At 40.9% G+C, this 11,133-nt stretch overlaps 1 protein-coding gene across 1 annotated transcript in view; it reads right to left on the reverse strand.

Moving 5' to 3' along the window:
- The window catches only part of STPG4 (sperm-tail PG-rich repeat containing 4), a 94,662-nt gene that overhangs the window by 75,519 nt on the left and 8,010 nt on the right, over positions 1 to 11,133 (reverse strand). The window contains 2 exon segments of the mRNA XM_007944423.2: positions 5,919 to 6,176; positions 8,119 to 8,178. Of these exon segments, the coding sequence (XP_007942614.2) occupies positions 5,919 to 6,176; positions 8,119 to 8,178 (318 nt within the window).

An 11,133-nucleotide genomic window follows, 5' to 3' on the forward strand; every position in this document is an offset into this window, starting at 1 on the left:
TTAGAGAGATGCAAATCAAAACAACAATGAGATACCATCTTGCTCTAGTAGCAAAGTTCAACAAGACAGAAAATAACAAATGCTGGCAAGGATGTGGAGGGATTGGGACTCTGATATACTGCTGGTGGGACTGTAAAATGGTACAACCATTGTGGAAAGCAGTATGCCGATTCCTTCAAAAGTTGGAATTAGAAATATCATTTGACCCAACCATTCCTTTACTAGGTACATATCCTAAAGAAGTGAGAGCCATGACAAGAACAGATATATGCATGCCCATGTTCAACGCAGCACTATTTACAATAGCCAAAAGATGGAAACAACCTAGGTGCCCATCAACTGAGGAATGGATAACCAAACTATGGTACATACACACAACGAATAACATGCAACCCTAGAGAATAATGTAGAATCTGCAAAACACTGCATAACATGGATGAACTTGGAGGACCTTATGCTGAGTGAAATAAGTCAATCACAAAAGGACAAATACTGTATTAGTCCGTTGTTGTAAAAGTCAAGGAAAGGTTTATCTATGGAAGGAAATTTTCTTTGTTGGTTACCAGCGGTGGGAGGGGAGGGGAGGGAACACTGTTAGATAGATAGAGATAAGTATTGATTTGGGTGAGGAGAAGGTCAGTGTACCAAATATGAGTGATCAATATGGTGGCACTGAGGAAGAGAAAGACATAGAGAGGTACATGGGAGGTACAGACAACAAAGATGAACCCTTTTGCACATGAAACAAGATCTGTACCTCACACCATACACAAAAACATTAGCTAGAGTACTGCATTGTCAGTGAAGGCAAACATGGGTATATGGGTGGATAGATGGATGGACAGATGGGTGGACAGGCTGAACTAGTAGGTATGTCTATGAAGCAGGGAGTGTACCCAAGACCATGTGTAGGATTGGCAGACAACAGTCCTATAAGTTTATGTGTATGATCTGAATTCCCAGGTGCATAGTAGAGCTGATAAGAGGCAAGGTGGTAGTCACTGCTTGGTCACAGCCAGCTACCCAGAGGGACTGAGTAGTTGAACCTGTGGGCTCGGAACCATAGTCACAGGGGACATCAAGCTCAACTGGTATAACATACTACACAAAACATTGTTCTACCTCCTACTTTGGTGATTAGCACGACTGGGATCTTAAAAGCTCGCAAGCTGCCATCTAGATGCATTGATGGGTCTCTCCTTGTCCAGAGCAAACAAGAATGAAGAAAACCAAAAACTCATAGATACAATCAGTCCTAGTGACTGATACACCACCCAATCTGCAGCCTATATGACTATGAGACCAGAAGAACTAGATGGTGCCCAGCTACCAATGTCAACCACTTGGAAGGGTATCTATGTAGGAGATCCTGGATAGAGAGGGAGAACAATGTGGACAAAACTCAGAATCATTTGGAGAAAAAAAAAAGGGGTGGGATGGGGGAGACAAGGTTTGCTGTCCAATAGAGCCTGGTGGAACCACTGAGACTATGGCCCCTATGTGCCCTTCAGATCTGGAATTGAACCCACACCTGTGGCTTCTAGCCAAGCAAAAGATAGGCATATGAGTTGAACATTTACCTGAGGTAGATACACTCCTTGGAGAGAACAACGATGGGAGAAAGGACTGCTTATGCACAGGGAGACAGCTCAGGGGGCAGGAGTGCATGGAGGGATAGACACAGGAAAGAGGTAACTATCGGGAGGAAGCGGGAGGGGAGCTGTTGCATTGTGGTAAATTGTGGTCAATGTCATGCAACAAAGTGTATGTGAACTGCTGTATGGAAAGTGAGATTGCTCTGTAAATTTTCACCCAAATCACAGTAAAAAAAAAAGAAAACTGAGGTGATAACTTGAGTCACTCCCTCTAGCAAGGCAGGACTCAATATACATCCTACCCTAACGAGGCATGTTGTTGTTATTGTTATATGCCATCGAGTCGGACCCAACTCATAGTGACCTCTCCTTGGGTTTCCGAGGCAGTATCACTACAGAAGTAGATTGCCCAACCTTCCTTCCGAGGAGTGGGCTGGTGGTGAACCGCCAGCCTTCTGGTTAGCAGTCAAGTGCCTTATGCACTATGCTACTAGAGCTCCCAAAGAGGCATAGAAGCTAGAATTTAAAATACATCACAAAATGGAGGACTACAGCTAGAAAGGGCCACATTAGCAATTCACTGCACTGCACTGCACTGACCAAAATGTTAATATTGCCAAGGCTGATAAACTGGATTAGACAGACAAGTCGAAAAGGCAGTTGAATAGACAAGTCTGGAAGTCAAGAGAGATGTATGGGCAAGAGATCCAAATCTGGTAATCATCAGCACAGAGATGGTACACAAAGCCTCAAAAATGGATGAGATCACCAAGGGAGTGAGTGTAGATACGGCAGGGGTCTAGGGCTGAGGGTGCCGCAACATGAAGAGGTCAGGAGAGGAGGTGGAACCAGCGAAAAGGTTGAGAAGAAATATGATGAATGGGGATTGGGCAGGAGGTGTTAGAGGTTTGAGGAGAGGGGAGACAGTGATAGGAAACCACCTAGGAGAGTGAGAAAGTAACAGGCCTAGAGAAGTCCATTCACAGTCTCCACTTTACTTTAGGTGAAGAATTTAAAATGAGATCAGTAGTTCAGCTACAAAGATGGAAGTACAAAGTATACAGAGTTAGAGCTGACCAGGGTTGGGGCTTTGCCAAACTAGTAGGATGAGTCATCTGGACAAGGAAATTAAGCGTATATGGAGAAAGTAACTTGAATGACTGAACAGGAACTTTTAAGCTCTTCAAGGAAGGAAAAGAAAACAGCCAGAGGTTGAGAAACCGTGAAAAGATTATACGATCAATGGATTACAGGTTAGAAGAAATTGAAGAATTGCTAAGGTTGAGATACTAGAGGGAGTGAGGTGGAAAGATAGGAGAAGGTGGCCAAAGAGTACGATGCATACAACTGGAACTAAGGAGGGCTGAAATAATTGATCTTAAAATAAATAAAAATTAAAAAAAAAACAAACAAACTAAGGAATTAATGGATTAGTAGGGTAGAGGAGAGTTCAAAAATTTGAGAAGCTAGGCTGGTGGAATATCATCTACATGTGTGTCAGAATTATGAAAGAAGTAGTGGCATGGGGAGTCCCTGAGTGGTGCAAATGGTTAACTTGGTTGGCTGCTAATCAAAAGGTTAGATGTTCAAATCCACCTTAGGAAAAAGGCCTGGCAATCTACTTCTGAAAAAATCAGTCACTTAAAATCCTATGGAGCACAGTTCTTCTACTCTGAGACAGTTGAAGTCACCATGAGTCAGAGCCGACTCAGCAGCAACCGGTTTAGTGGAGAGAGTGTTCGTGAGCAAAGGAAGCTAAAATCAAGGAATAAGGGTGGGTAACCAAGGGGTCTGAAGATGACTACAACACTGGGATTAAAAAAGCAGGTCATATAATTGTATATATAGAGAGGGTTGGTCCCATTTTTGTACATATATTCTGCAATGAAAATATATTGTCTTGATAGAAAAAATTATTGTAAAAATTAAAGTGCCACCTCAAATTCTTTTTGGAAAGGGCCACATACAGATAAACACATGTATACATCTGAGGTTCAAACCCGCCGGGTTGGGCAATCTGCTTCCATAGTGATACCGCCTTGGAAATTCAAGTTTCTGTGAGTGGGATGCGACTCGACGGCAATGAGTTTTTGAGTATGCATACACACATTCATATACATTCATGTATACATATATACATTCATATATATCTGATAAGATTCTTCAATAGAGATTCTCCAGTTGAATTACATTCTTCAGAAAAAAGATGTTAAAATAATAAATTTTTTAATAAATAAAAAGCCACATTAATGAGGTATATAAAAGTGAGTATTCTATGAAAACAGAGCATTAGAATACTGTTCTGCCTTAATAAAGAACAAGAATGTATGTATTCTGAACTATATCTACCTCAAATTATTTTCCTGAGTTCTGGTATTGAAATGCCAGAATTATGTATTTTATCGATGAGTAAACACTGTTATTCCTCAGTCTCTCTTTGCTGTGAATGTACTATCTATCATATACCTTTGAAACAGAAAATTAGGAAAACATTTACATCTTCCAGTTTCTGAAAAAGGGTGAGTAACCAAGGGATCTATGGATGACTGCAACACAGTCCTTGTGAGGAAGTAGAAAGAGAGAGAGAAGAGAAATAAAAGAAAACAGGCAGAGTATGCTTTCAGGAGGCTTGCCCATCCCTCTTAGTGAGCCAAATTCTTACGGTGTTTAAAACTAAGTTTTGCCTAATACCAAACTTCTACATTCTGTCCTTTAAGCAGTCCGAGACCTCTAAAAGCAAGAAGGAAGCAGAACAGAAGTACAAGGTGGAAGAAAATAAAGAAAGAATGACTTTGCCTTTGAGGTGGTCAGACGATTTCACGTGTCACATCGTTACCTGATACCAAGCCATAAACATCTAGGTATAATGTAGTGTTTGTATTTATCCACTGAAGCGAACAGGCCAAGGTTTACCCAATGAACAATTATCATCCTGTTCTATTTCGAAGTTACAATTTGCAAAGCAGTGAGAAGGGTCTACCTGTTGGATATGGCATGTGCTCATCTTGCTGAAAGTTTCTTGCCCATCCTAGTCATCACAATCCCTTGTACTTAATTTAGCCTCCATTTGCAATTCATTTCATCTCAGGTTATCACTAAAGTATTCTGATGAGTTTGAAAAGATTGATTCTATTATTAGCCTCTTTATAAATGAGAAATACCAAGGCATTGAGATAAGTGCCATAAGCCCCAAGAAACAAAGTCCAAGTCACAACTCTGTCTCTTTAACAAGTTCTTCCCGCTTCCATGCATTTTCCAATACTGTGCCCCATCCCCCCACCCCCCACCAAGTGCCTCCCTTGGGGTCACCTGTTCAAATCCTGCTCCTTAAGCAAAACCTAGCCCAGAGCCACAGGGTAGCCTGGAAAGAAAATTAGAGACAGCACTGAATTTAGGCTCAGAAGCCCTCAGAGGAAAAAGTACTGCCTCATCCACTTATTGATTAGCTATGTGCTTTTGAACAAGTTACTTAGTCTCTATTCACCTCAGTTTTCTTACATCTAAAATGGGGATAAGAGCTGTGTATTTCAGAATGCTTGGGAAGAACAACTAAGAGAATAAATGAGGAAGCCCACACAAACATGATGCATTGTTCAAGGTTGCCCCTAAATGCTACTTGATCCAGGGCATCTTCCAGCCTTTCAATGCAACCCACATTGAACTCTCCCTGGCATTTCCTGGCTACACTATTTATTTCTCTTAGCACTTGGACGTAATTCATCTTTCACAGTGAGAAACCCTTCCCCTCCACAGGGCCTAGCTACCACAGAGCTGTGAGCGTAACAGCATAATGCTCTGTTATCAGTGTTATGAGCTGGTAGAACCGAGAGTAGAATCTGAACCTCCTGCTGCTGCAGTGCTCATTTCTACGAGAAATTAAAAAAAAAAAAAAAAAAGTTGCTCTATTGTATATAGTTACATGCAAACTCTAATAAGGATGCTCAGCGAGAGGCAGAGTTTGCTCTTTAAAAGAAAAGGGTAAACAACACAAACTGCCTGAAGAGACCCTAAGCATGGGCCAATCACAGATAAGCTCCCAGAGGCTCCCCAGGCTGGAGGAATCCCACTAAAACTCAGCACCTCCCCCCCATCAGAGAACCAAGAGGGAACCATTTCTCCCCCGTGTATTGTCCTTAAGTGACACAGGGAGAAATCTTGCTGGACATATTTGCAAATCAGGCAGCTATTGTTTGATTTCTATAGAAAATAAGACATTCTAAAGGTTTTTAATTTCTTCAGGGGGGACGCATTCTATGTATATAGAGTATTTTCTTCAGGGGTCTTTGCTTTCCCACAAACACCAATCTGCTAACAGTGCATTACCTGATCTTTGTAAACCAGTGTGCTGGGGCTTTCCCGTGGTTTGTCTTTAAACGAGTAAGTGGCTGCTTGCTTCTGTAACAATTCCACGGAGCCGGGAGGCATGTACTGGGGAATATCATTTATTACAGGATTGTTTCTGTGCACAAGAGGTGGTTTTCTTCTTCCTTCATTTTTAAAATTGTAGGTTGCTATTACTGGATTTGATAGAGATTCTTCAATGAAAGTTTTCAAGTGGTAAGTGCCAGGTATAGGAGTATTCTGTGGGAAATTGACACAATTAAGATCATTGGGTAAGCCTGTAACATCCTTTAAAGCACCTTTTTTTTGGAAGGCTAATTCCTAAGTAGCAATTCCCTTCATTTTAAAATTTAATGAAATTCTATCAATAATAATAAACACTCCTGATAGAACAATATTTCAAGAGAATCATGATTATTTGCTTTCTGAAACAATTGCTGAATAAATACTAAACGGATTGTGGCCATAGTTGAAGTCTACTTTTTGAAAAAGTAACTTCAGGGATACACCTAAACTATGATTTAACTTAAGATTTCAGGGGGCGCTCTGGTGGTGTAGTGCCTAAGGCATTTGACTGCTAACCAGAAGTCTGGCAGTTCAAACCCACCAGCCACTCCTCAGAAGGAAGGCTGGGCAATCCACTTCCATAGTGATACCGCCTCAGAAACCCAAGGAGGGGTCGCTATGAGTCACAATCAACTCGACAGCAGTGAGTTTGGTTTTGGTTCTTGGAAAGTTTTCAGGCTCTAGTGAGACCACTCAGGACAGGTTCTGTTTGTTGTTTATTTTTAATATTTTTATTGTTGTAAAAAGATAGGTAACACATTTGCTAATTCAACATCTTTCAAATATACAATTCATTGCCACCAATCACACCAATCATGTCGTACAACCATCACTAATATCAGATGCCAAATTTCCCATCACCATAAACAGACACTCAATGCTTCCTGAACAATGACTCCTCCTGACCCCCTTCCTCCTGCCCCTGGTCACCTCTATTAAACTTTGATCTCTGTATATTTGCCTATTCCAGTTATTTCATATACATGAGATCATACAATTTATGGGCTTTGGTGCCTGTCTTTCAGGACAGCTTCTTGACAAAACAGGTTATCCTACTTGTGCTTAGTAGATACTACATGTTTCTTTCTACCCTCAAGTGGGAAGCTATAGGATAGTGATACGAGACCGGGGGTGGGCTGGCAGAGCATATGGGCTAATGAGGCCAATAAGAGGTCTGCTATTTTCAAATCACAAGCACAATGTGGCTAAATGACAGGCCTGAAGGGTTAGTACTGCTTCTCTTGTAGCCCTCTTTCCACTGAGCATGCTGCTCAGTTCTGTCAGCAGCTCAGTCCTGCAGCAGAAATCAGTTCAATTCCAAGAAGACTTTTTGACCCTTGGGGCCTTCTATTGTTGCAAGGTGTTAAAGAAAACATTTCCACAATCTAGCAATTACATCTCTTGAGGGGGCGAGGGTCTTCTGGACATTTTTTAGTTTGGGTCATCTTGCTTTCATACATTGACCATGTTAGCAGCAGTTATCATAGTCTATACCATCTAAGATAAAAACTGAAACCAAAATACCTTCCAGAATATATGCTTTTCTTCCTTGTGTAATCTTACAAAGATCATAAACTATGATGACCTTATCCACATATCTACAAAGCATATGGATTCTAAGAGTTGTTTTATTTTTCCAAGCTTTGATTGCATTCAAAATGTAAACCTAACTTCTCATTCATATGCTGCTACTACGAATGGCCAGATTTCATGTCACCTACTTTGGTCACGTTGTCAGAAGGGACCATTCCCTGGAGAAGGATACCACGCTTGGTAAAGTGGAGGGTCAGCAAAAAAGAGGAAGGCCCTCAGTGAGACAGATTGACACAGTGACTGCTACAATGGGCTCAGGTATAGCAAGGATTGTGAGGCTTGTGCAGGACTGGGCAGTCTTTTGTTCCGTTGTACATGGGGTCGCTATGAATCAGAGACAACTCGACAGCACCTAACAACAACATGCTGGTACTACTAGGTTAAGTATGAAATGATGTGCATGTAGATCTGAACAATCAATGCTTTCTTACAATCAAGTGTTAGGAACTTAAAAGGTAAGACTGATTTAAAAATTAATAGAAACAGGAATAATCTGAATTTGAAAGGCTGAAAAAATACATACTGTTAATGCTACTCTCCACCATCCTTCTCTTTCAAAAGATGATGACTTCCGGGTTGGTTTCTATTAACAAACACAAAATATGCTTATTTATTTGAGAGGTGGTCTTTTTTTTTTTAATTTTATTTTATTGTGGCAAAACATACATACCAAGACATTCACCAACATAACAACTTCCACATTTACAGCTCAGAGGCATTAGTGACATGTTTCATGTTGTGCCCCCTTATTGCTATCCTTTTCCAAAATATTCCTTGAGAGGTGATCTTTTGAAGTTAAAAATAATTTATAAAACATTTACTTGAAGAAATTAATGTCTTCACAAGTTGTTCAGAACGTATTAGAATAAAAGATACATAATGATAAATTTTGCCTGTAACATTTCCTTCAATTGCTACTTTTAATATCTAAATTCCCTTTGTAAAATCAGAATAAATATTTTCACAGAGATGTTATAAGAGTATTAGATGTAATAAAATTTAATATTCTTAGGAAGAAAAAGAGTTGGTAAATCCAAAATTGTACTATTATAAATTAGCTTTAAGGTTCAGGTGATTTGGCTGTGAGCTCAAGGTAAAAGTGTATAGTTATCATTTTAATGTGATATTGGGATACAAGTTCCTGGAAATACAGCAAATATTGAGAAATGCCATTTCCTGGATTTACACTTGACTGCTAATCAGAAGGCTGGCGGTTCAAACCCACCAGCCACTCCTTGGAAGGAAGATGGGGCAATCTACTTCCGTAGTGATACTGCCTCAGAAACCCAAGGAGGGGTCACTATGAGTCAGGGCCGACTCGACAGCAAATAACAACAACAACAACATCAAATGTGACAGAGCTCCCGTTGTCTATGCATGTCCAGCTAGTCTGTTAAAGTAGAGAGGCAGAATGATGGAAGGGTCAGAAAGACTTGAGCTTGAACCCCAGCTCTGCCACTTAATAACAAAGTGTACCAAGCAAGTTATGAGCCTCATAAGCTTTATGAGCCTTGGCTTCCACACAAAAGTATTAAAAAAATAAGGCACTATCACATCTGGCATGAGACTACGGCACTATGCACATAAAGACTTGTGTTCACAACCAGTGCTTACTTAATGGTAGCTGGACTTCCGGGAGCTCTGGTAGCATAGTGCCTAAGGCACTTGACTGCTAACCAGAAGGCTGGCGGTTCAAACCCACCAGCCACTCCTCGGAAGGAAGATGGGGCAGTCTACTTCCGTAGTGATACTGCCTCAGAAACCCAAGGAGGGGTCACTATGAGTCAGGGCTGACTCGAGAGCACATAACAACAACAACAACAAGCTGGACTTCCAGTAAGATGGAGGGACAGACAAGTGACACAAACCCTCTTCAACAAAGAAAAGAAAAACCAATTGACAGAGATACAGAAGATAATCCTGGAGCCCTGAGCTTTGGAAAGAACGAAACAGAAGTGGATTAGTCACCAACTAGTGGAAAAACCTGAGCGAAAACAGTGAGTACAGAGATGGCTGGAGATGCACTGTCAGCTACTCTGACGGGACCAACAGCCTGAATATTTCCAAGTGGTGTTGGGACCTGAGAATTGACTTAAAGATCAGCCCTGGTCACCAAGGGCTACAGGGACAACTGCGCTGGTGGCCTATGACTAGGAAGGGAAACAGCAAGGAGGGAGACAACCTGAGCTGTTGACTTTCCGCTGTCCAGAGGGCACAGCCATTTTGACTGTTTACACACAGAAGCCATTTTGGATATCTAAAGCGACTGATGTTGCTGTTGTTGTTATTTGCCATCGAGTCGGCCCTGACTCATAGCGACCCCTCCTTGGGTTTCTGAGGTGGTATCACTACGGAAGTAGACTGCCCAACCTTCCTTCCGAGGAGTGGCTAGTGGGTTTGAACCGCCAGCCTTCTGGTTAGCAGTCAAGTGCCTTAGGCACTTTGCTACCAGAGCTCCTAAAGTGACTGAGGGCGCAGCCATTTTGAATATTTACAAGTGGTGCCAGTTTGGATATTTAAAGTGACCAAGGGCACAGCCATTTTGAATGTTTACATGTGGCAACCATTTTGGATTTTAAAGTGATAGCATTCTCGTTCAGATTCCAGGGACCTAAGAATAGGTTCTGTTTTCCAAGGTCGGCAGGGACATACGAGAGGCTGACAACAGGAAAGGAGACAGGTGGTAAGTGTATTAGTGCTGTCAACTAGTAAGTAGAGGAGCACAGTACTTGCTTGCATAGATAACATACAAAGAAAACAAAAATCATGGGCAAGTCATTCCAACATACAATCACCAATTAAATATAAACACAAAAACATCACAATGCCTCAAAGACAACACAGCATTACATCCACACAAAGAAGCAAGATAAAGCAGGAGAAACAAGGGACCAGGATACAGAACCAAAGCACATCCCTGAGGAAGACGTGGCACTGGAACTCCCTGATAAGGAATTCAAAAGAATTATATTTAGGTATCTTCAACAAATTGAGAGACAGATCAAGGAAAACACAGAGAAAACCCTAGAACAATTTAGAAAGACAATACAAGAACAAAATGACAAAATTAATGGAAAATTGAAATGATACACAATCTATACACAGAAATCCAGAAGATTAATACTAAATTTTCAGAAATAGACAAGACATTGAATGACGAAAGATGAGAATATATCAATTCAGGAAGTCTAACAAACCCCAAACAGGATAGACTCCAAAAGAAAATCACCCAGACATATCATCATCAAACTTACCAAAACCAAAGACAAATAAAGAATCATGAGAGCAGTACGGAAAACCAAAAAGTTACCTACAAGGGACAACCAATAAGACTAAGCTCAGATTTCTCAACAGAAACCATGCAGGCAAGAAGACAATGGAATGGTATGCATAAAACCCTGAAAGAGAAAAATTTCCAACCAAGAATTATGTACCCAGAAAAACTGTCCCTCAAATATGATGGTGAAATTAGGACATTTCCAGATAAGCAGAAATTAAGGGAATTTGTTACAACCAGACCAACCTTACAAGAGATGCT

Source organism: Orycteropus afer, unplaced genomic scaffold, assembly GCF_000298275.1.
Source record: "Orycteropus afer afer isolate SDZICR_OR568_19922 unplaced genomic scaffold, OryAfe1.0 scaffold00124, whole genome shotgun sequence".
Lineage (NCBI taxonomy): Eukaryota > Metazoa > Chordata > Mammalia > Tubulidentata > Orycteropodidae > Orycteropus > Orycteropus afer.